This window comes from Indicator indicator, chromosome 17 (assembly GCF_027791375.1).
Source record: "Indicator indicator isolate 239-I01 chromosome 17, UM_Iind_1.1, whole genome shotgun sequence".
In the NCBI taxonomy this organism is placed as follows: Eukaryota; Metazoa; Chordata; class Aves; order Piciformes; family Indicatoridae; genus Indicator; species Indicator indicator.
In genome coordinates this window covers 21445146-21469757 of record NC_072026.1, presented here as the reverse complement: position 1 = coordinate 21469757, position 24612 = coordinate 21445146, and the positions used below count along the sequence as shown (strand labels likewise).

Sequence of the window (24612 nt, the reverse complement as noted above, 5' to 3'; positions counted from 1 at the left end):
GACCAACATCAGGAAACTCTCCTGCATCTGCATTTCAAGATCAGCTTTATCTGGCAGTGGTAGGTGAACCCCATGTACTTCAGCCCAGATGCACTGAGTTGCTCAATGTTTTGACCCTAATGCTGCTCTGCCTCCTTCCCCTCTGCTAATCCTTGCTTGTGCGAGGGCTGTAGAAGTGTCCATTTTCCAGTGCTGCTGACCTCCCTCTCACTGCCAGCAGCCCAAACCACTCCATGTCCTCTCCCCATCCTTCTCTTCTCCCCTAGGGTAACAGGGTCACTTCAATCCATGTCCTGACCTGTTTAGAATGAAGAGAGCTGAGCAGGGACTGTGGGGCAGGACTCACTCAATGCTTATTTCAGTTCATGTGGTTCCTTTCAGTCAGTCCCAAGAAAGCTATGCAGTGACTGGAGCTTGGAGATGTTCATTTCTGTGCCTCAGCCATGAGCTGCTTTGTTCCTCTTCTGTTGCTGCTCATGGGGTAGGAGGATGTGCTCAGGCACAGTGCACATGCTGTGCCCCAGTGCTCTCTGCTCAATGGAAACATCCAAAAATAGTTTCCCAAGTCCTTGAGTCCTTGATTCTCCTTCCCAGGGCTGATTCCCAGCACAGCCCCAAACGGCAGAGCTGGCAGCTCCCAGAGCCCAGGGCAGTGTGGCTGCATGTTGGTCCCAGTCCCTCTCTGGGGGACTGCAAGTCCTGGGATGTGCTCAAGGTAGACCAGGGCCAGCATTTAGCTGTGTCCCCACATGCTTTCAGGAGCTGGGAGTTGCTTGAGAGCAGCCTGCAGGAGAAGGCCTTGGGGGTGTCAGGTGGTGACAAACTGCCCAGGAGCCAGCACTGGTCCCTGGCAGCCCAGCAGGCAGCTGTGTGCTGAGCTGCATCCAGAGCAGGGAGAGCAGCAGCACAGGGAGGGGATTCTGCCCCTCTGCTCTGCTCTGCTCACACCCCACCTGCAGCACTGCCTCCAGCTCTGGGGCCCCCAGCACAAGAAGGACCTGGAGCTGCTGGAGAGGCTCCAGAGGAGGCCACCAAGATGATCAGAGGCTGGAGAACCTCCCCTGTGGGGACAGGCTGAGAGAGTTGGGGCTGTTCAGGCTGGAGAAGGAAGGCTCCAGGGAGACCTCAGAGCAGCCTTCCAGGACCTGAAGGGGCTCCAGGAGAGCTGGGGAGGGACTTTGGACAAGGGCTGGGAGTGCCAGGATGAGGGCTTTGAGCTAGAGGAGAGGAGATTGAGACTGGAGATGAGGAAGAAATTGTTGAGAGTGAGGGTGGGGAGAGACTGGCACAGGCTGCCCAGGGAGGCTGTGGCTGCCTCCTGCCTGGAGGTGTTCAAGGCCAGGCTGGATGAGGCCTTGAGCAAGCTGAGCTGGTGGGAGGTGTCCCTGCCCATGGCAGGGGGTTGGCACTGGATGAGCTTTGAGGTCCCTTCCATCCTGAACCATTCTGTGGCTCCCTGATGTTCTCTGTGCCCCCTCTGTATCCGTCACACTGCTCCTCCCCATGATGATGCCTATGGTCTGCCCCTACCCAAGTGCTGTAGTGAGTGGAGGCCCTTGCTCTATCCAAAATGCAGAGCTTTGGGAAAGGTAGGAACCAACTCTCCAAGCACGGAGGTTGTCTCTTTTTCCAGTAGAACATGTGCCAGGGCAGCCTCAGGGGGCCCTGCAGTCCACAGCTTCTCCAGCACAGGGTCCAGCAATGAAAACAAGCCTTAGAGCATCTCCTCGTGTTGATCTGATGTATTCCTTGGTGCAACCCATGGAGCAGAATGTGGCTGTTCACAGCAGCACTCAGGGGTCTCCCCCTCCTCTGCTTTCTGCTGGTGTGACCTCACCTGCAATATTGCATCCAGTTCTGGGCTCCCCAGTTCAAGAGGGACAGGGTTCTGCTGGAGAGAGTCCAAGGGAGGGCTCCAAGGATGCTGAAGGGCCTGGAGCACTGCCTGGGGAGGAGAGGCTGAGAGCCCTGGGGGTGTTTAGTCTGGAGAGGAGAAGGCTGAGAGGGATCTGATCAATGTCTATCAATAGCTGAGGGCTGGGGGTCAGGAGGGAGGGGACAGGGACAGGCTCTGCTCAGTTGCACCCTGGGATAGGACAAGGGACAATGGATGGAAACTGCAGCACAGGAGGTTCCACCTCAACATGAGGAGGAACTTCTGCACTGTGAAGGGCCCAGAGCCCTGGAGCAGGCTGCCCAGAGAGGTTGTGGAGTGTCCTACTCTGGAGACTTTCCAGCCCCATCTGGATGTGTTCCTGTGTGACCTGTGCTGGATTCTCTGGTCCTGCTCAGGCAGGGGTTTGGACTTGATGATCTCCAGAGGTCCCTTCCAAGCCCTAACATCCTGTGATCTCTGTGAGTCTCCCCGGCTGCTGAGACAGTGCAGGCACAGAGGGAGCCAACAAGCTGTTGTGGGAGAGGAAAACCAGCCCAGCAAGTCCACAGAGCAAGGAGAGCTGCCTGGCAGCTGGGAGGCACAAGGGAAGGTGGGCTGGGGGTGCCTGCAAGGCTAGGGATGCAGATGCCACAGGGCAAAAAGAGGAACCTGAACCTCTGGTGTTAACAATTGAGTTGTATTGTCCAGCTTCTAAACCAAAGGGCAGTGATGCACAGAGTGAGCAGTACCCATCAGCCCAGCTCTGTTTGTTTTCTTCTGTTTTCAGTCTTTCTCCCAGTTTCCTGGTTTCTGGGATCCAGCCCAGCAGGCTGCAATGGTTTCTCAGCTGTGGATTTGCTGGGCTGTCCCTATCTTTACAGTCAAGTATCTTCATAGGTATTTCTGGGGTTGGTCTTAAAAGAGCAGTAACAAAACCCTGCCCTAAAAGCTTACAGAGGTGTCACCACCCTCCAGATTTCTGAGGGGATTTCATGTGGGTTTAGGGTAAAAGTAGTCCCAGGAAGTATCTTTGTACCTTTTCTCCCTGAGGGAGCAATGTGCAAGTCAGGAATTCCCCTCCAGCTGTCCCAGGGATGGTTACCAACCCCATTTCCTGCTCCTTCACCTTGTGCTGGTGCAGCAGAGAGGAACGTTTGGAAGCACTATGGTTACAGCAGACTTCCCAAAGCCAAGGGTGAGCACCAGCTGCCTGTCCTTTCACTGCCCCCTCAGCAGGTCTTTTTTTTCCCTGGGCTGCTTAACTGAGGTAGAGCAAAGGCCCCCCTTATGTTCCTTGCTCCCCTAAATTTAAGCAGGGCACTGGGGTACCAGGGCTGTGCAGGTGCTGCCAGAGAATGGCAGCTATGGGGTGCAAGAAAGAGGAGCTGTACAAGATTCAGTGACCCACTTGCCAGAGCTCACTCTGGGATGCTGCTAAATGATTCACAAGCACCGCTGAGATGTTTCCTGGGGAAGGGTAAAGCCCTGAAGTGGGCAGGGAGAAGACAGAGCAGTTTGCTTTCTCCATGGCTCCAAGCATCACAAGGAGCACACCACAGCTGCAACGGCATCCTCGGGGGCAGCCAGGCAGTCCCGGCAGTGTTGGAAGGAGGAGCGGCAGGGGATGGGCTCTGTGCTGGGGCATGAGCCATGTCTGTGAGGAGGCAGGTCCAGGAGGAGCCTCCTCTCCCGGTTCTGCTCCTCACCAGATTGGCCTCAAACCCCTTTCCCAGCAGTGTGCTTCCCTGCAGCTGGCAGAGCACCTCATGGGTTTTTGTTGTGCTCCATCTCCCCCAGTGAAGACTCCAGCAGCCACCGGCTCAGGCAGGACACAGGATCTGTGCAGGGCTCTAAAAGAGCCCCTCTGCCCCGCAGCAGGACCCCCTGAGGGACGCAGCAGGTTCCCAGCAGGGGGCAGGGGATGGGTACTCTGCCCGCTGCCGGTTAACTCTACAGCTAGGAGCACTCACACAACACAAGCCCCACCACTGGGTCACAAGCAGCCCTGAAAGCCAGAGTGTCACCTTCCGTGGCCCTTGGCCAGCGCTGGCCACCTCTGCTTCCTCCGGCCTCGGTCATGCACCTAGGTGAAATACCTGCCGGTGCCCCTGGAAGTCCTCTCCTGGGCAGCAGCGCCGGTGGCAAAGGACACCTCCTCCTCTTCCTCGTCCAGCTGGAGGCTGCCGGAGGAGAGGCGCACACGGGCCATGGGCGAGCGGAGCCGGTGGCCGTAGGGCGAGCAGTAGTCGGCGGCCAGGAGGTCAGAGTCCGAGTCGCTGGACTCGGTGCTGCTGCCCACGTAGCGCTCGGCGCAGCGCCGCGGCCCCAGCCCCGGCCGAAAGAGGCCAAGCCTGCGGCTGCTCAGCGCCGGGCACGGGCCCAGGGGCCTGAACTCGGAGCCGTAGGGGAAGCGGATGGCTTTCATGTCCGACTGGCTCCACGACCGCTTGGGAGGCTGCTCCTGGAGGCCGTAATCGAAGGAGCGAGCCAGCGGTCTGCTCTCCCCCGCTGGGGCCACGCTTGTGCTCGCCGCCGTGCCCACCGCCGTGCCAGCCGCCTCACGGTGCAGCTCCCTGGCCCAAGCACCGCTGGGGCTCCGCCTGAGGGGCTGCGCAGCCACAGGTCTGTACCCACTGGCTGCGTCCTCCTCGCCGGGCACCGGCGCATGGCACGGGGGCTGCGGGGGCTTGTCCAGGTAGAAGAGGATCTGCGGGGCCGTGGCGGCTGCAGGCTGGGGGCATGGCACATCTGTGTACACCAGCGGCCGGGAGCTCACCTCCCGCATGTTGCCCACCGAGGTGCTTTTGCTGTTGCCGGAGAACTGGTGGTGGGGGCGGAAGGAGGTGAGGGGTTTCCTGGCACTGAAGGGGTCAGCCGGCTCCCATGCCCGCTCCAGCTCCAGCTCAGCGTAGAGCAGGGGGAAGGCAGAGGAGCTTTTGGAGTGAGGCAGGAAGGAGAGGGCTGCTTCGGGCTTGGAGCGCTCCAGCTCGGCAGCGAAGGTCACCTCCAGGGCAGAGTTGCGGCGCCGGCTGTCCAGCGTGGGCTCGGAGGCGTGCACCCCGTTGGCGTGGTAGGACCCCCGGCTGCCGTAGGCTAGGCGCAGCTCCTCCACCTGGGCAGGGGCAGAGGGTGGGGGGTGGGTGAGTGGCTGCCCAGACCTTCAACCGGGCAGAGGGGCCAAGCAGAATGAGCCAGCAGAGCTGGGGGTCTGGTCTGACCTCCAGTCTGCTCCACCACCCAGGGCTACAACACCAAGACTCCCCTCCGCCCCCTAAAAAAAAAAAAAAAGAAAAAGCCCCAAACCCTCTCGGTGGTGCTGAGGGGAAATACCTGCTTGGAGACGTCAGTCAGGAGGTCCGGGGAGGAGCGACACTGCCTCTCGTCATAGCGGGATGAGTAGTGCTTCCTGCAAGGACAAGGGCACAGGTGGGTGCATGACCAGCCCCCAGCCCAGGCACCCTTCCCCTCCATGCCCCCCACAGGTACCTCTCGAAGGGCAGACTCTTCATCTTTGCCTTCCTCCCATGCTCCAGCAGCTGCCTCTGTGTCCTCCCACTGCAGCAAGGGGGGAGAGGTATGAGCGGAATCACAGAATCAAAGAATCACAGAATCAGCCAGGTTGGAAGAGACCTCTAAGCTCATCAAGTCCAACTGATCACCCAACCCTAACTAATCAACCAGACCATGGCACTAAGTGCCTCATCCAGGCTTTGCTTAGACACCTCCAGGGATGTCAACTCCACCACCTCCCTGGGCAGCCCATTCCAATGGCAAGTCACTCTTGCTGTGAAGAACTTCTTTCTAAGATCAAGCCTAAACTTCTCATTGCCACATCCCAGGGGAGGCAAGGCAGGACCAGGGAAGTGGTCTTTCCAGGAAAAGCAGCTGTTGGGTATCGTCTCCTCACATCCAGACAGGTCCAAAATAGAAGGAAGCCTCGGAGCCATCCCCAAGCCCTTCCTCCCCTCCGATGTTGAGTTACCTGTAGCGGAAGCTGGAGCCCTTGCTGCACAGAAGGGCTTTGGGCTTTGACTTGGGCTCTTCAGACAGCCTGAAGAAGGCATGGTACTCTACACAGGTCTTCCAGAAAGCCTTGCAGGCATCCCGGCTGGCCATGGTGAACTCCAGCGTGTCCTTGCACAGCGCCTGCGTGGCCAGAGACAAGAGAGCCAACGCTGGGAGCCTGGAGCAGACTCTGCCCTCCTCACCCCCAAGCGATCACACTGGGCTGCAGTGCCTCTAACCTCTGGGGACACGAAGGGCTGGCACATGCCACGCTCAAGGAGAGTTACCCATGAGTTGCAGAAGTGGATTTTACTCAAAATCAGGAGCCTTGGTGGCTAGTCCTCTGCCCAGCTGCTCCTGAGCCTGGCAGCTGCCTGCAGCATGGTACTCACAGAGATGTTTGGGTGGAGCTTGATGAGAAAATGCTTCCTCTTGAAACTCAGCTTGCGGATCTTGGACCAGTTGAATGTGTTGATCTTTGTATTGCCCTGCAAAGGGTGGGCACAGCACTTAGAGCAGGATGGGGCAAGCAAGAGTTGCAGGGCATGACACAAGATGTTGACATGGTTCTTGCTGCTGCTGAGGACAGGACTTGCTATTTGGTCTCCAAAAGTAGGAACTGAGGTTCAGAGTTTAACTCATAGATTCATAGAATGGTTTGAGTTGGAAGGGACCCTAAAGATTATCCAGTTCTGACTCCCTGCCATGGGCAGGGACACCTCCCACCAGCCCAGGTTCCCCAGGGCTTATCCAACATGGCCTTCAACACCTCCAGGCAGGGGGCATCCACAGCCTCCCTAGGCAACCTGTGCCAGTGTCTCCCCACCCCTGTACTGCACAATTTTTTCCTAATCTCCAGTCTAAATCTCCCTTCTTCCAGGTCATCCTACAACTTTCTTGTAGCCCCTTCAGGTACTGGAAGGCTGCTCTAAGGTCTCCCTGGAGCCTTCCTTCTCCAGCCTGAACAACCCCAACTCTCCCAGCCTGTCCCCACAGGGGAGGTTCTCCAGCCTCTGATCATCTTGGTGGCCTCCTCTGGAGCCTCTCCAGCAGCTCCAGGTCCTTCTTGTGCTGGGGGCCCCAGCAGTGGAGGCAGTGCTGCAGGTGGGGTGTGAGCAGAGCAGAGCAGAGGGGCAGAATCCCCTCCCTGTGCTGCTGCTCTCCCTGCTCTGGATGCAGCTCAGCACACAGCTGCCTGCTGGGCTGCCAGGGACCAGTGCTGGCTCCTGGGCAGTTTGTCACCAACTGATACCCCCAAGTTCTTCTCCTCCACACTGCTCTCAAGTACTGAAGCTATGGGTAAAACTCTGGGAGCCTCAGATGAACCCTAGAGACATCAAGGCAGGAAGTCTCATCTCTGCTGGCTCAAACATCACAGGAATTAATGTGAAATGAGCTCCCTGTTGAAAGCAAGACTCTCCTCTCCTTTGCTGGGAAGCGCAGCAGAGTTCAGCTCCCCCCGTGCCAGCCTGAGCAGGCAGCAAGGGGACCCTGCCCCTCATTAGCATTCCCCATCCATTTAGCCTCAGCCACAGAGCACTGATGTCCCAGCAGGAAAGGTACAGTTGTGGTCCCGAGACCCTCTCATCTTTCTGAGCAAGACCATATTTGAGTAGGATCACAGCTGCTCTAGTGCTGCCTGAGGAGTGTTTATGGCTCTGAACTGCTGGGGCTGGCAGTGCTAATCAGGAGCAGCAGACCCACGGTTAGGATTACTTTTTTCTTTCCTTTTTCTGCTCTGGTAAGACGTGAGACGAGGTGGTGTGAGAGGCAAGCGCTGCTTCACGCCGGCTCTGACTGTATTTACGCTGCAGCCCCGCCAGGATTGCAGCCTTCTCTAATTACCCAGGCAGGAGGTGGCTATTTGCACCGGGAGATTATACAGGGGACACATGTGACACAGCCCTGTCCCCCGCGGTGCTTACACAGCCACATTCGCTGTGACAAGAGACAGCAGAGCCACAGCAGCTCTGGCAGCAGGCAGCCGGCGCGGCGGGAGGCACCGGGGACAAGCCCCTGGGCAGTGCCCCGGAGCATCACTTCCACACCCGGGGGCTGCCAGGGCAAGCTCCCTCCTTGGGAGGGTTTGGTGTCCCTCCTGCGGTACTTTTAGGTTATGCCTGTAAAAATTTTTCACAGATGTTGAGCAGAAAGTAGCAGAATGTAAATAAATCACTATTGGGTGTAAAAAAGAAAAATGATGACAGTTCTAAATAATCCCCTGGAAGAGATAAAGGACTGGAACTAATTGCACAAAACAATCTCTCTCCTTGCGTCCTCACTCTGGGAGGCACTAAGTGGCTTCTGCTTGCCCTTGGCTGCATTGTTTTGGCTGTTTCTAATGGCTCTCTGCTCTTTTCTCTTCTCCCTTTGTGTACAGGGGGGTAGGGGGGAGGCAGGGACAGAGAAGCTATGAGCAGCTCCCCTGGTCTTTGTCCAGGGGGGGTCCTTGTGCTGTTTATCAATTGTCAATCCCTGTAACTGTTGTATATTTGTACACACTCATTGCATTCCATTGGGGATTGTAGTTGTGCTTGTAAATACAGCTGCCATTTGCTTCACCTGACCTGGTCTGGCTGGGGGGTGTGTGTGTGTGAATTTTTCACCCCACCACACCCTCCCCACCAACTGCAGGTGCTGCCCCATTCTGCCCGGGCGCTGGGCGCCGCCCTGAGCCCTGTGCTCACCCTCAGGACCAGCACCCCCATGTGTGTGACTGCCAGGTTGATCTGCGTGCCCTCGCCGTCGCTGGCAGGGTGGGGGCGGATCCCATACATCTCCAGCTTCCTGGCCACGTCCAGCAGCTGCACGTCCGACTCGGCCGGCGTCTTCCCGCTGCAGGCACACACGTGTCGGGGACCAGCAGAGAATCATTAGGGCTGGAAACGTCAGCGAGACGTTGATGTCCAACCAGCAACCCAGCACCTCCATGGCCACCAAACTCTGGCTCCAAGTGCCATGGCCACAGGTTATCTGAACACCTCCAAGGATGGGGACTCCACCACCTCCCTGAGCAGCCTGTTCCAATCCCTGACCACTCTTGCAGCAAAGACATTTTTCCTCATCTCCAACCTAATCCTCCCCTGGCACAATTTCAGGCCAGTTTCTCTCCTCTTATCACCTGACAGTAGGGAGCAGAGCCCAACACCCACCTCACTGCAACCTCCTCTCAGGAGCTGTAGAGAGCAATGAGGTCTCCCTCAGCCTCCTCTTCTCCACACTGAACACCCCCAGCTCCCTCAGCTGCTCCTCCCCAGCCCTCTTCTCCAGACCCTTCCCCAGCTTTGTTGCCATTCTCTGGAATTGCTCCAGCAACAAGAGGGAGAAGGGAGCTGCTGAGATGGGCTGCAAAAATATCACGTTGGGTTTGCATGCATTGGCATCACACCCCCACTCCCCTCCCACCCCCATCTCCCCGCTGCCAGCCCTGCCTACTATGGGAACAGCTCCTTCAGCAGGCAGCCAGCAGGTGCTGTGGGTGGCAGCTGTGGCAGGGGTCAGCCAGCAGGTGCTGTGGGTGGCAGCTGTGGCAGGGGTCAGCCCTTACCTGTGCCTGCGGTGGTAGTGCAGGATTTTGTTGTCCAGATACTCCTGGTTGGGCAGGTACCTGTGTGTCACCAGGTGCTGCTGGTCTGTCTCCTCGTGGAAGTCACCTAGCTCGGCTGTGGGGGAAGACATGAGGAGGACATGGGTGAGGCTGTAAGGGGTGGCTGTCTCGGGGGGCCCCTGGCAATGCAGCCAGAGCCCCGCTGCCCCCAGCTGTCCCGCAGGAGGAGGCAGCAGCCTGCAGGCGCTGCCCTGCCCTTACACTGCAGCAGGTGGGAGACGAGCAGCGCCGCGCTCTTGTCGCTGCAGGGCAGCCGCCCCAGGGCCAGGTCCTTCTTGATCTGGAGGGTGAAGAGGTACCTGTGGAGGGGGACAGGAGCATGCCCTGGTGGGGGGATCAGGGCTCAGCAGAGAGCCAGGGGCTGGGCTGAGCAGCGAGGGCTCTGCTGCAGGCTGCCCCCGCACCTCTCCCTGCACTCGGCCCAGGTTTCAGTCCAAAGGATGCAGGTCCGCGGGGTCGTAGGGGGAGGGCACAGCCCAGGCAGAAGGCTGCAGCTGGGCACCACCATGACCAGGATGTTCCTGCCACTGAAGCACCCATTGGGAGGTTCCAGAGTTTAACATTCCTCAGTGCTTTCGAGGGCCTTTGCATTGCCTGGGGCTAAGGTTCTGCAGAAGCACTTAGTGTTAGTCTCCATCCCTGGACACAAAGTTTTCTCTAAAATGTAAGAGCTAACAAGGTAGTTTTTAAGAATAAAAACTAAAGTTCTTTCAGAAGGCAGCTTCAGTCAGGAGCTAGACTGAATAAAGCCAGGCTTGGTGCTCAGCCCCTAAAGTGTTTGTCAGGAAACAAAGTGCAGCCCCTTAAGACAGCTGATCCTTCAAGTGGATTTTGTTTAACAACAGAGGATCAGGAAGAGACACTCTCTGGAGTGGTTCTGTAAAGCACAGAGCTCTTTCAGTGCCTGGGGTAATCCCAGCTCACAGGCAGGTTCAGGTGGGTGAAGATGAGGAACTGAATCCATCCTTCACAGCTGTCAAAACACAGGACTGGGTGGTAAGAAAGCAACAGAACAAGCACTGTACCTGGTCAGCTCTTCTCTCAGGTGGCCGGGGTCCACTGGGAAAAATTTCACCATAAATTTGAAAAGAACCTCCTTAGGATCTTAAAACACAACACCTTCATAAGTTTTCTTTTCTGTGGCTGTTGAGAACATTTACAACTCTCTTCACACATTGTTGTCCCCTTATGGAGTGAATTACCCTTGAAAATCAGGCCTGGAAGCCCTGAACCTCAGGGACTTCAGCCTGCCCCCACAAACCAGCCTGCCCCCACAAACCAGCCTGCCCAGCCCCCACCCAGTGTTCCCAGGGATACCAAAACAACACTAAAGAGAATGTGTCCCAGTAATGCTGCAAACTGCAAGGAGCCAGGAGTGGGGTCTGCAGGGAGCAGTGCCAAGGTGCATGGCCCCAGTGCATGGCTGTACCTTCACCTTGCCCTCCAAGCACTTGGGATGCAGCAGCTCCACAGGAGGCTGGCTGGGAAAAGCTTTGTGGTGGGATGAGTGAGGGCAGGCAGCAAAGGCCAAGGCAAAGAGCGTGGAGGGAGGCAATTTCACAGGCACTGGCATGCTGTGGGGTCATAGAATCTCTTTGGTTGGGAAAGCCTTTTCAGGTCATCCAGTCCAACCATACTCTAACTCTGCCAAGGCTGGTGGTAAACCAGGGCCCTCAGCACCACATCTTCAGGTGCTCCTGGAGGCTCAGGTCAGAAGGAAGATGGAGAAGAAAATCAGTGCCTGACATAATCCCATTTCTCCTGCACCCAGAAAGGGAAGACTCTTCATCAGGCTTTCCCTGGACAAGGAAAATCCTGCAGACACTGTCCTGCAGCCCCCTGCCCTGGCAAGTACTGGAGTTGTGGCCTCATGCCCTCAACCACCTCCTCATCACCATGGCTTTGGGGAAATTATTGTTTGCAGGGGGGGGAGCAGGCATCAGCTGAAAGAGGCACCTTGTTCATGTTGGGCATGGGCATGGCAGGAGATACTGGGCCTGAATTCAGGTCAGGCAGCATCTCCCTGCAGTGGCATGGGGCAGGCTGGGGGGCTAGGGCTGGGGGGCTAGGGAGGAGTGACAGAGCCTGCGAGGTACAGTGCTAGCCCCAGCCTTCACAGCTAACCCCACTGCAAGGACAACCTCTCTTCATGGATAACCTCCCTTCATGGATAACCTCCCTTCATGGATATCTCCATACCTAACCTCCCTTCACAGCTAACTCTGCTACAAGGACAACCTCTCTTCATGGATAACCTTCCTTCATGGATAACCCCACTGCATGGATAACCTCCCTTCATGGGTAGCTCCATGGATAACTCCACTGCATGGATAACCTCCCTTCATGGATAACTCCATGGATAACCCCACTGTATGGATAACTTCCCTCCACAGATAATCCATTTCATGGCTAACCTCCCTTCACAGCTAACCTCACTGTATTGATAACCTCCCTTCATGGATAACTCCACAGCTCATACAGCTGTCATGGCTCATCCCACTTCATGGCTCACCCCAATTTAGGGATAACTGCAGAGGGGATGGGAGGGCAGGCAGGAGCGGGGCCTGCCTCTCTGCCAGCACAGCAGTGCTCTCACACACACAGGCAGCCCTGTCCCCAAGCAGAGCTCTGTCCCCAGGCAGTGCCCTGTCCCCAAGCAGAGCTCTGTCCCCAGGCAGTGCCCTGTCCCCAAGCAGAGCTCTGTCCCCAAGCAGTGCCCTGTCCCCAAGCAGAGCTCTGTCCCCAAGCAGAGCCCTGTCCCCAAGCAGAGCTCTGTCCCCAAGCAGTGCCCTGTTCCCAAGCAGAGCCCTGTCCCCAAGCAGAGCCCTGTCCCCAAGCAGAGCCCTGTTCCCAAGCAGAGCTCTGTCCCCAAGCAGTGCCCTGTTCCCAAGCAGTGCCCTGTTCCCAAGCAGAGCTCTGTCCCCAAGCAGAGCCCTGTCCCCAAGCAGTGCCCTGTTCCCAAGCAGAGCTCTGTCCCCAAGCAGTGCCCTGTCCCCAAGCAGAGCCCTGTTCCCAAGCAGAGCCCTGTCCCCAAGCAGAGCTCTGTCCCCAAGCAGTGCCCTGTCCCCAAGCAGAGCCCTGTCCCCAAGCAGTGCCCTGTCCCCAAGCAGAGCCCTGTCCCCAAGCAGAGCTACGTCCCCAGGCAGTGCCCTGTCCCCAAGCAGAGCCCTGTCCCCAAGCAGAGCTACGTCCCCAGGCAGTGCCCTGTCCCCAAGCAGAGCCCTGTCCCCAAGCAGAGCTATGTCACCAAGCAGTGCCCTGTCCCCAAGCAGAGCTCTGTCCCCAGGCAGTGCCCTGTCCCCAAGCAGAGCTATGTCACCAAGCAGAGCCCTGTCCCCAAGCAGAGCTCTGTCACTAAGCAGTGCCCTGTCCCCAAGCAGTGCCCTGTCCCCAAGCAGTGCCCTGTCCCCAAGCAGAAGTGTGCCTGCACTGGCCTGCCACTGGCAGTGCTTAAGGAGAATCTTATCCCCAAAATACTTACTTTTGACTTGCTTTGTTATGGGTTTGAGAGGTTCCAACCAGACCTGAAAAAGCAATTGAGAGCTGGGTGACTAAAGGGCAGGGCAGGCAGGGGCAAGGAAAGCAGCAGCAGGGTGATGCCAGCAGGCAGCACACAGACGTCGGGCAGCTCAGCTGCTGCAGCAGGGCGTCCTGCACAAATGGCAACCAGCTCCTGGCTCCCTTTGTAACTCCCCTTTTCGCGGGGCTTTGGCATCGGGACCAACCTCTCTGCTGCCGTTTTCCACCTGGTGTTTGAGGGAGGCGTTCGGAAGCCGCAGGCAGCGCGGGCGGCCGCGGCAGGGTGCCGCCCCGGGCCTGCACTCACCTGGTTGCCAGCCTGGCTGCGGAACTCCAGCCCAAAGTACTCCTTCTCCACAAGGTTGAGGTGGCTGCAGGTGAGGTTGAAGAGCCCTTTCCCGCAGGACTTTTGCTGCCAGACAAACACAGCAGAGAGGCAGCAGGTTAGGCACTGCTGCCAGCAGCAGTGGCAGCGTTTCAGAGGGGGGCAGGGGAGGAGTTTTCACTTCCTGACTTCACCCCAAGGATTTTCCTGGCTTCTGATTTCCCAAACCTCAACCAACAAATGCTGCTGGGTTTGGCATCTGGGACAGGACAGCTGCACACTGTGTGCCCCTTACCTCTGCTCCTGGAAAGAAAATTACTTCATGGGTAGGGAAAGGGAAGGGGTGGAAGGGGTGCGAGGGGAGGGGAGATAAGGGGAGGGGAAGGGAGAGGGAGGGAGGGAAGGGAGAGGGAGGGAGGGAGGGGAGGAGATGGGAGGGAAGGAAGAGGAGGGGAAGGAAGGGAAGGGAAGGGAAGGGAAGGGAAGGGAAGGGAAGGGAAGATGGAAGGGAAGGGAAGGGAAGGGAAGGGAAGGGAAGGGAAGGGAAGGGAAGGGAAGAGGGAAGGGAAGGGAAGGGAAGAGGGAAGGGAAGGGAGAGGAGAGGAGAGGAGAGGAGAGGAGAGGAGAGGAGAGGAGAGGAGAGGAGAGGAGAGGAGAGGAGAGGAGAGGAGAGGAGAGGAGAGGAGAGGAGAGGAGAGGAGAGGGGAGGAGAGGAGAGGAGAGGAGAGGAGAGGAGAGAGAAGAAAGAAGAGGAGAAGAGAAGCCTTATCTAGCTTTTGGTTCACCTTTTGCAGCCATTACTGTCCAGCTCTATCCCTGGCAAACCAGTGAGTGATTCCCAGGACAAGCATCTGCCTGTGACAGATGTGTTCCATGAGGAGCACTGGGGAGCACACCCCAAAATGGCACAGCAGGCCTGTGTGCCCTGGCAGTGCTAGGCACAAGCTGCTTTTTTGGTTCATAGTCAGCAACAGCAACAGGACCCCGTGGAGATCCTGGGCCTTGGGTCAGCCCTGTGCTTTATTAGCAACATTAAGTAAGTGGCACTGCATGCTGATAAGGGAGCCTAGGCAGCAGTTCCCCCCAGGAAGCAGAGACAGAGGGTGTTTTGCTTGACTTGTTGCTCTGCTGTGTAGCACTGCTAGGGAGCAACCCAAGAGGCTCCCAACTGCTCCAGAAAGCATGAAGAATGAATCTGGTGATGGAGGGCAGTGAAGGGGAAAAGGCCCTGGGGGTCCTGGTGGGTGGGAGGTTGACCATGAGCCAGCAATGTGCTCTGGTGGCCAGGAAGGCCAAGGGCAGCCTGGGGTGGATCAGAAGGGCTGTGGTCAGTAGGGCAGAGAGCTTCTCCTGCCCCTCTGCTCTGCCCTGCTGAGGCCACACCTGGAATATTGTGTCCAGTTCTGGGCCCCTCAGCTCCAGAAGGACCTCAGGGAACTGCTTGAGAGAGTCCAGCACAGAGCCACAAAGCTGCTGCAGGCAGTGGAACATCTTCCTTAGGAGGAGAGCCTGAGGGAGCTGAGGGCTCTGGAGCTTGGAGAGGAGGAGCCTGAGGGTGACCTCATTGCTGGTGCTAAAGATGTGCAGGGGGAGTGCCCAGAGGCTGGAGCCAGGCTCTGCTGGGGGATGCCCAATGCCAGCACCAGGGGCAGTGGTGGAAGCTGAGCCATAGGAAGTGCCATGGGAACAGGAGGAAAGATTTTGTCACTGTGAGGGTGGCAGAGCCCTGGAGCAGGCTGCCCAGGGGGGTTGTGGAGTCTCCCTCTCTGGAGATATTCCAACCCCATCTGGATGTGTTCCTGTGTGATCCTGCTCCAGGGTTGAACTGGATGATCTCTGGAGGTCTCTCCCAGCCCCTAGCATTCTCTGATTCTCTGATTCTGTGTCCTACCCCAGCATCAGCCCTGCTGCCCCCTTTTATCAGCTCATGCAAAGCAGCCCAAGGATGATGAGAGCAGCCTGGCTACTGCTGCTGCACACTAATAACCACCTTGCACAGCTCCTCCTGGAGTGAAATTGCTGGATCCACCCTGAAAGGCTGCTAAGAAGTGATAGAGTAATAACAGCCTTGGCTCTGCAGCACTCCTGCTTCTCCTGGAAATCACCAGCTCACAAGGGTGATTAAAACTATTACAAAGAGGGACTTCAGCATTGCCTAGCATGAAAGGCTTTGGCCTTTGTCAGGCAGCCAGGAGAGACAAGCATTGCTTACTGGTTTATTACCCACCACATGTCTGCTGGGAACAACCTGCTCTGCTCCCAGCCCAGCACTGCCCAGGGCAGGCATTGAGGGAAGAGAGCAAGCCCCATTCCCAGGAAAACCTGCTGGCTGGGGAGACACAGCCCTGGGGTGCAGAAGATGGGTCAAAAGCAGAGATTTTCTTCTTGCAGAGTGGTGCTTGCAGGTGTCCCATCCTGGGGCTGTGTCACCATGTGTGAGACAAGGTAGGAGAAGAACAACCACCAGAGGTATTCCCTCAGCTGCTGCTGGGTGAAATGTTCCCATGAGCCCCTGCAGACCTCATTCTAATCTGTAAGCCCTCACAACAGTGTTATCTCCAACTGCTCTTCCATCTTCCTTTCCCACACTCCAAACCCATCTTCAAAGGCTGGGAACTCTCCAATGTTTGAAGATGGTTCCTGTCTCAAGGCCCTGACCTGCAGTGCTGCAAGCACCAGGGGACAGCTGTGCTTGGGACAGCAGCTGGCAAGAGCAGTGGGGATGTGCTGGAGGGGCAGAGAGAGAGGCAGGAGCATGATGTGTGGGACTGGGCAGCCCTCATCTGGCCCTAAATGTGCCTTTGGTGATGTGGCAGCACCAGGCTGGCACCCCCAGGCAGAAAGCTGTGTGGGAAGAAGGGAGTGTGCTGGCTCCTCCTCCCCACGCTGCTCACAGCTTGGACTGCAAGGAGGGCAGCAAAGCAAGAGGCAGAGAGCACCGTGAGTGCCACAGGGGCTGTGCACACCCAGCCCCACAGGACACAGGCAGCACTTCAGCTCCAATGGCACAGACACCTTCCTGCAGTGCTCAGGACTGTGGGTTACAGGGGAGCAACTGCCTGTGGGATTTGCTGTGGTCTTTTCTCACCAGCTCAGAAGATGTCACAGAATCAGAGAATCAGAGAATGTTGGAGGCTGGAAGGGACCCTGAGAGACCCTCCAGTCCAACCCCCTGCAGAGCAGGATCACCCAGGGCAGCTCACACAGGAACACATCCAGGTGGGGTTGGAATATCTCCAGAGAGGGAGACTCCACAACCCCCCTGGGCAGCCTGCTCCAGGGCTCCAGCACCCTCACAGTGACAAAATCTTTCCTCCTGTTCCCATGGCACTTCCTATGGCTCAGCTTCCACCACTGCCCCTGGTGCTGGCATTGGGCACCCCCCAGCAGAGCCTGGCTCCAGCCTCTGGGCACTCCCCCTGCACATCTTTAGCACCAGCAATGAGGTCACCCTCAGGCTCCTCCTCTCCAAGCTCCAGAGCCCTCAGCTCCCTCAGGCTCTCCTCCTAAGGAAGATGTTCCACTGCCTGCAGCATCTTTGTGGCTCTGTGCTGGACTCTCTCAAGCAGTTCCCTGAGGTCCTTCTGGAGCTGAGGGGCCCAGAACTGGACACAATATTCCAGGTGTGGCCTCAGCAGGGCAGAGCAGAGGGGCAGGAGAAGCTCTGTGACTGGAGCTGAGGGGCCCAGAACTGGACACAATATTCCAGCTGTGGCCTCAGCAGGGCAGAGCAGAGGGGCAGGAGAAGCTCTGTGACCTACTCACCACAGCCCTTCTGATCCACCCCAGGCTGCCCTTGGCCTTCTTGGCCACCAGAGCACATTGCTGGCTCATGGTCAACCTCCCACCCACCAGGACCCCCAGGACCTTTACCCCTTCACTGCTGTCCAGCAGCTGTCCCCAACCTGTACTGGACCATGGGGTTGCTCTTTCCTAGGTGCAAGACTCTGTCCTTGTCCTTGTTGAACTTCATTCCATTTCTCCCTGCCCAGCTCTCAGCCTGTCCAGGTCTCACTGGCACAACCCTCCTGTGTCACCACTGCTCCCAGTTTGGTGCCATCAGCAGACTTGCTGACAGTGCTCTCTGTGCCCTCATCCAGGTCATTGATGAATAGATTGAACAGCTCTGGTCCCAGCACTGACCCCTGAGGGACTCCACCAGGCACAAGCCTCCAACTAGACTCTGTCCCACTGACCACAACTCTCTGATTTCTTCCCTTCAACCAGTTCTCAATCCTTGTCCCACAGTTGGTGCCTTCTGCAGGGCTGCAGCTGGCATACAGTGCACAGAATCATGGAACAGTTCTGGTTGGTAAAGCCCTTTCAGATCACCCAGCCCAACCATCCTCTGACTCTGGCTGGGGCTAACCCATGGCGCTCAGCACCTCCTCTCTGCAGCTCCGAATCACCTCCAGGGATGAGGATGTGACCTGAAGGCTGAACATGAGCCAGCAGTGTGCCCAGGTGGCCAGGAGAGCCAATGGCATCCTGGCCTGGATCAGGAATAGTGTAGCCAGCAGGACAAGGGAGGTTATTCTTCCCCTGTGCTCAGCCCTGGTCAGTCCTGTGTCCAGCTCTGGGCTCCTCAATTCAAGAGAGATGTTGAGGTACTGGAAGGTGTCCAGAGAAGGGCAACGAAGCTGGGGAGGGGTCTGGAGCACAAACCCTGTGAGGAGAGGCTGAGGGAGCTGGGGGTGTTCAACCTGGTGAAGAGGAGGCTCAGGGCAGACCTCATTGCTGTCTACAACTACCTGAGGGGAGGTTGTAGCCAGGTGGGGGTTGGGCTCTTCTCCCAGGCAACCAGCAGGAGAATGAGGGGACACAGCCTCAAGCTGTGCCAGGGGAGGAACAGGCTGGGTGTGAGGAGGAAGTTCTTCACAGAGAGGGAGATTGCCCATTGGGATGTGGTGGTGGAGGTGGTGGTGGTGGACGTGGTGGAGTCACCATCCCTGGAGATGTTCAGCAGAAGCCTGGATGAGGCACTCAGTGCCATGGTCTGGTTGATTGGATAGGGCTGGGTGATAGGTTGGACTGGATGAGCTTGGAGGCCTCTTCCAACCTGGTTGATTCTATGATTCTATGACTATCTCCCAGAAGCCAGGCACCAAAAGCTGCCACCCTTCCTGCTCCTTGTGCCCTCCCTGGGACCAGCATTTGTGCAGGCAGCTGTGCACATCTCCTGCCAATGAATCCCACTATGTTTGTTCTCCAGAAGGGACACAGGACCACAGGAGGCTTTGCCCTCCAGCAATTAGTTTTTCTGGCTTTGTTTGGTTTGCCTTTTTTTTTCCCTCTTTTTTTTTTTTTTTCCCTTTCCTTCCCACTGAATCTTGCCCTGGAGCACACTGCAGCAGCAGAGACATCCAGGCTTTGTCTGCCCAGGCTGCAGAGTGGTTCACCCTTGCTGTGCTGCTGGAGTGGGGGGGGGGTCCCAAGGCTGCTCAGGCTCAGGGCTGCTCTGTATGAACCCTTTCAGAGAGCAGAGCAGGGACTTTGTGGTGAGAGGTCAGAGCTCCAGGTATGCAGGGTGGGGGGAAGGAATCTCCTGGCAGTGAGAGAAACCCATCAAAGGCTGACCCCTGACTGTGCTCAGGCACTGGGGCAGAGCATCCTGGTGCAAGGCCCAGGGCTCACTGGGGTGGCTGGCAGCATCTCAGTCTTTTCACAGTTGTTTCACAGAACATCAGGGGTTGGAAGGGACCTCCCAGAGATCACCCCCCTGAGTCCAACCCCCCTGCCAGGGCAGGGGCACCCAGGGCAGGGCACAGAGGAACACAGCCAAGTGGGGTTGGAAAGTCTCCAGAGAAGGAGACTCCACAACCTCTCTGGGCAGCCTGCTCCAGGCCTCCAGCACCCTCAGAGTGACAAAGTTTACACCGAAGGTCCCCTCCATGCCCTGGCTCAACTCTGGGGCGTTCAGCTGAGAGGGCTCACAGGGCACATTCAAAGAGGTGCCAACCTTCCCTCATCCTGGGGGCTCAGACTTGGCTTGTCGGTGCCACCCTGGGTACCAGCTAAAGGAAATCCTGGGAGCTCAGTGGCTGTGGGGAGGGTGCCAGGTCCCAGCTGTTGGTGAGGATGAGGATGGAGGCAAAAACCTTGCCAGGCCAGCACCCAGCACCAGGAGAGGGACTCAGGCTGGCAATGGGACCTTACCACACTGTGTGCCAAGCACAGGCAGAGGGTGAATCAGGCCTGCTGCCTTCTGTCTCTCTTGTCCTTTTCCCTCCCATTACACTGAAGCTCTGCACATTCACAAGAGCTTTCCAAAGTCAGGAGGGGTTTAGGAAGAATGACTTGAAACATCCACTCAAAACTTTGCCCAGAGCAGTCCTTTTATGCTGGAGAAGTCACTCATTCAGCCTCTCATTTATCCTACCCTTGCTGCAGCAAATGCATGAAATGCCTGAAAGGGGTTTCCAATACTGTGCCAGGCTCAGAAAGGAAATGCCCAGGAGTTCCTCTAATGGAAGCTCTTTGTCCTGCAGAGCCACAGTGCTGGAAGTGATTGGGGCAAATAAGAAAGCAGAGATGGGAAGGGAAAAGGAGAAAGCAGCAACATTGTACCAGCAGTGTCTCAAATGGTCTCTCACTGTAGCCTGAGCTAATCAATATGGAGAAAGAAAAAAAAAAAAAGGCATTTTTAAAGGACAAATCTCATTCTTAAGCTGAGGATACATTAATTAAAGTAAATCACATGAGTTCCCTCCTGTGCCAAGGGATGGGATTGCTTTAGAGCTCTCCTCTCTGTAGTGAAATCGCTGCTGAGCAGAACGCCTGAGACTAGGCAGTGCTCAGGCTGTGCTGGCAACCCAGGGCTGAGCAACCTGAGAGAGCCTGCAAAAAAACAAACCCTAGGAAAGAAACTCCCAGAGCAGATGCAGGCAAGTGCTAGAATGGATCTCCTCAAATTATCTAAGGCAATTAGCTGCTGTGATGATCAGGTTGTACCCTCCAGAAAACGCTCGGTCACAGCTGTGCAAAGAGCTGGTCCCAACACACAGTGCAGATGCAGTTCCAGCAGTCCACACACAGCTCTGTATCCTACCCCACAGATAAAGCTCTTTGCATTAAAAAAAACTTCTATTTCAGCAGCAAATATTCAGAACTAGCAGTTATCAAGGGTGAGTGATTGATGACAGCATGCAGAAAACAAGAGCCAGGAAGGGTTTTTTCCTCCTCAGCTGTTCTCAGGAGCTGCTTTTCTTTCTCAGCTGAATGCCCAGGTGGAGATGCATGCAGATGTTTGGTAATTTGGTTAAAGACTCAATTCTAAGCCTGTCCCCAGATGTTTTCTTCTTTGTTCAATGCTCATACTGACAGCCAGACAAAGGAGAGAAGAACTCAACACGTCAAGAGCATCCTGTCCTGTTAGCAGACTTCCAAAAGATGACCCCAGACAAACAAAAGCCATTTCTGCTTCTCTGGAAGTAATGCCAATAAGAGGAGAGAGCAGGAGTGTGTTGGTGCTGAAAGACACCCAGCCACCAGTGCTCTAACCTCTTGTTATGGATCTGAGGTTTATTTTTATCTTGGCTTTTTATTTTGTTTTGGGGTTTTTTTGTTTGTTTAAAGCCGAAACCAAGAAGATATCAGAGGCCACGCAGACCTTCGGAGCAGCAAAGACTTCAAACAAGTATCCAGAGCATCAACCACCTCAGCAATTACCCCCTCAAACCCAGTAAGAACATGAAACCCACTTACATCCACCACAAAGATCTTCTGGGAGTCATCCAGAAACTGGACTTTGAGATGCAGCATCCTGGAGCATGTGGCTGAGCGTGCAGCAGGCGTAGGGCTTCTAGGGCTGTGAGTGGCGTGCCAGGCAGGGAGCCCTGGCTCCTCTTGCACACATAATGATTCTCCTCTCAGCTGGATGGAGATGTGCAGCAGAGGCTGCAGCAAAGGAACTGAACCACTCAAAGCAAGCTAAAAAACACCCCCAGCAAACTGATACCTCCCCTGGTGTAAAGATCAGCACTGCGTTAAAGGAGGTTTTCCCCCCGCGAGGTCTGGGTCTGTTAGCAGGGGGAAAGGCTGTGCAGCAGCTCTGCACGAGTGGAGTAATGGAGCTGGGCTGAACGCTGAGGTTTTACAGCTGGGGGTGAGCAGTGCAAGCCCACACTGCCTACCAGGGGGCAGGGAAGAAGAGCTGAGCAGCTCTTCTGCCAAAGTCGTGGAGCAGTGAGCATCGCTGCTTCTCTGCTCTGGTTAAAGGGCACCAAGAGACCTGGGAGGTGTCCTTGCTCCACAAGGTGGGCAGATAAGGTCCCAGCTGCTGAGCAGGGCCACGCAGACAGGCTGATGCTCTGGAACACAGAAGTTCCACCTCAACAGGAGAACAAACTTCTTCACTATAAGGGTGCTGGAGCCCTGGAGCAGGGTGCTCAGAGAGGTTCTGGAGTCTCCTGCTCTGGAGACTTTCCAGCCCCACCTGGATGTGTTCCTGAGTGCTGTGCCCTGGGTGAGGCTGCTCTGGCAGGGGGTTGGACTGGATGGTCTCTGGAGGTCCCTTCCAACCCCTAACATTGTATGATTCTATGAAATGCTTCCAGCTGAACCTGAGGCCAGGAGAAAGTCCTTCCTGGGGAGGGAGAGGAATATTCCTGCCTGGCACCCTGCTTTGGCAGCTGAGTGAAGTCTCACAAGCCTTTGAGACAACCTGGTTTCCATTTCACACCTGAGAAGCCCATATTCATGTGCTCCAGTGTACCAGAGCCAGCTGCCCATCCCCAGACTCCCTGGGGCTCAGCCCAGGCTGCCAGGTGGTGGACTCTTGGTGCTTGTACCCACCCTGCTTGTCTGTCCCAACCACTGTGTGACCTCTCTGGGCACTCTCAGCCAGCAGAGCCCCTGCACTGAGCATCTGGATGAAGGCAGCTTTGGGCAGGGATAAATGCACTGAAGAGTGCCCAAAGGCAGGCACTGGGCTGTCTTAGAGGACCCTGCTGGAAGAAGTCACAACCACACCCCGGGGGCTGGTGGGACCCAGAGCGACAGGAGCAGATCTGAGCTGCAGAGATCTTGCTGGATGCTCTGTATCCCAGCTTCCAGTGAAACATCCACTCTATGCCACTCCAGGCTGTTTGCTGTGGTTCCTCTTACACTCCCCAAGTGTTGCTGGGGGTGTCAGGACACAGCCTGTCAGGGCACACCCACAGCTGCTCCCCCGGGGTGCAGAGAGGAAACCCCGGGAGCTCTTTAGCTACACCAACCCGCGGTGTCTTCTGCTAAGCAGGGCAGCAGAGAAGCCTGCTCCAGCTTGCTGTGTTTTTAACAACTCGTTAAAGGCAGGCTGCTTTTGCATGTGACTCTGCTCCAGAAAGCAGCTGAGCTCATCGGCCACCAGCGGCTGGGAGGGGCTGGCTGGAGCCAGTGTGCCAACCCAAGTTCCAGCGCTGCCCTTGGCCCCCGGGTCTGAGCTCTTCGTGCGGCTGGAGAAGGGCAGCGTCACGCACAGACCATCCGCAAGGGCTGAGGGCACTTCCCCTCCGCAGTCTGAAACGTGCCTGCCGTCAGGCACTGGTGGGCGGCAAGGAGCAGAGCAGCACTCCTGGCCGTGTCTCACATGCCACAGGCACAGCCCTGCCATGGCAGCGCTGGGGAGGCAGCAGGAGCCCCGGACCAGCAGGCAGGATGCACAGGAGTGAGGTGAAGGAGCCCCTGACCCCCAGAAGAAGCCAAGACTCCCTGCTACAGGCTTCCCTGGCATGCCAGGGACACCGGCCCAGGACCCTATGGATGCTGTGGAGCACAGCCCTATGAGGAGCAGCTGAGGGAGCTGGGGGTGTTCAGCCTGGAGAAGAGGAGGCTCAGGGCAGACCTCATTGCTCTCTACAACTCCCTGAAGGGAGGCTGTAGCCAGGTGGGGGTTGCTCTCTTCTCCCAGGCAAGCAGCAGCAGAACAAGAGGACACAGTCTCAAGCTGTGCAGGGGGATGTTTAGGCTTGAGCTTAGAAAGAAGTTCTACACAGACAGAGAGATTGCCCCTTGGAATGGGCTGCCCAGGGAGTGGTGGGGTTGACATCCCTGGAGATGTTTAAGAAGAGCTTGGATGAGGCACTTAGTGCCATGGGTGAGTTGATTAGTTAGGGTTGGGTGATTGGTTGGACTTGATGGGCTTGAAGGTCTCTTCCAACCTGGTTGATTCTGTGATTCTATCAGAAGCTGAGCACTGGCTAGCTGAGTTGTGGGTGGAAGGAAAGGGTTTGTTTCACTCCTGTGGTGTGAAGGAAGGGGACTGTGTTGGGTTTGTTTCACTCCTGTGGTGTGAAGGAAGGGGACTGTGTTGGGTTTGTTTCACTCCTGTGGTGTGAAGGAAGGGGACTGTGTTGGGTTTTCCAGGGCCACCAGCCACAGAAGCGTTCATGTGGAGCCAGTGGAGGGTAACAAAGCAAATGAGGACTTTTGGGGGATAGGAGAGTAAGGGAGAACCAGAGGAGGTATGGGACAAGCAAAGCCCACCTGGGACATGAGAACTGTTGCTGAGAGCAGAGGAGATCCACCACCTCCACAGACCAGAGACTCACCTCCCTCTCATCCACCTCCTTCCTTCTGGAGGAGACTCTGAGGCTGGCTGGAGCAGCACACAAGGAGCAGCAACATCCCAGGAGGAGCCATCCTGCCTCCCAGCCTGAAGCAGTGCTGACCTCAGCCAGGCACAGCCATCTCTTATCCATGCAGGTAATGTGACAGTGGTGTGGGAAAGCACAGAGCTGGTGAAGGGCAGCTGCAGCCACCCCAGCAGGCAGGGAGGGCACCCTGGGCAGCAGCACCTGAGCATGGTGGGGGCTGAGCAGCAGCATGCTGGAGAGAGCCCTATGAGGAGAGGCTGAGGGAGCTGGGGGTGTTCAGCCTGGAGAAGAGGAGGCTCAGGGCAGACCTCATTGCTCTCTACAACTACCTGAGGGGAGGCTGTAGCCAGGTGGGGGTTGGGCTCTTCTCCCAGGCAAGCAGCAGCAGAACAAGAGGACACAGTCTCAAGCTGTGCCAGGGGAGGTATAGGCTGATGTTAGGAGGAAGTTCTTCACAGAGAGGGAGATTGCCCATTGGAATGTGCTGCCCAGGGAGGTGGTGGAGTCTCCATCCCTGGAGATGTTCAGCAGAAGCTTGGATGAGGCACTCAGTGCCATGGTCTGGTTGATTGCTTAGGGCTGGGTGATAGGTTGGGCTGGATGAGCTTGGGGGTCTCTTCCAACCTGGCTGATTCTATGAGAGCACTGCACCAGGGCTGTTTGCTCAGCCAGCTCACCCCTTGATTGGTGATGTTCTGGACCATCC

At 56.7% G+C, this 24612-nt stretch overlaps 1 protein-coding gene across 1 annotated transcript; it reads right to left on the bottom strand.

Annotated features, from left to right (window-relative positions):
- Window positions 1–3959: 3959 nt before the first annotated feature.
- FRMD7 (FERM domain containing 7) lies at window positions 3960–21093 on the bottom strand. Its single transcript, XM_054388724.1, has 12 exons — window positions 21037–21093; window positions 13315–13419; window positions 12970–13012; window positions 10514–10592; window positions 9690–9787; window positions 9429–9543; window positions 8569–8716; window positions 6274–6369; window positions 5859–6022; window positions 5363–5431; window positions 5207–5282; window positions 3960–4988 (listed from the first exon to the last, which is right to left on the bottom strand). The coding sequence occupies exons 1-12, from the start codon at window positions 21091–21093 to the stop codon at window positions 3960–3962; spliced, it is 2079 nt and encodes a 692-aa protein (XP_054244699.1).
- Window positions 21094–24612: the final 3519 nt, after the last annotated feature.

Coding starts and splice junctions, on each gene's coding strand:
- FRMD7 (XM_054388724.1), bottom strand. CDS start 21,093: ATGCTGCATCTCAAAGTCCAGTTTCTGGATGACTCCCAGAAGATCTTT. Junction 13,013..13,314: donor GCAGCCAGGCTGGCAACCAG/GTGAGTGCAGGC, acceptor TTGCTTTTTCAG/GTCTGGTTGGAACCTCTCAA. Junction 8,717..9,428: donor CACTACCACCGCAGGCACAG/GTAAGGGCTGAC, acceptor GTGTGCCTGCAG/CGGGAAGACGCCGGCCGAGT.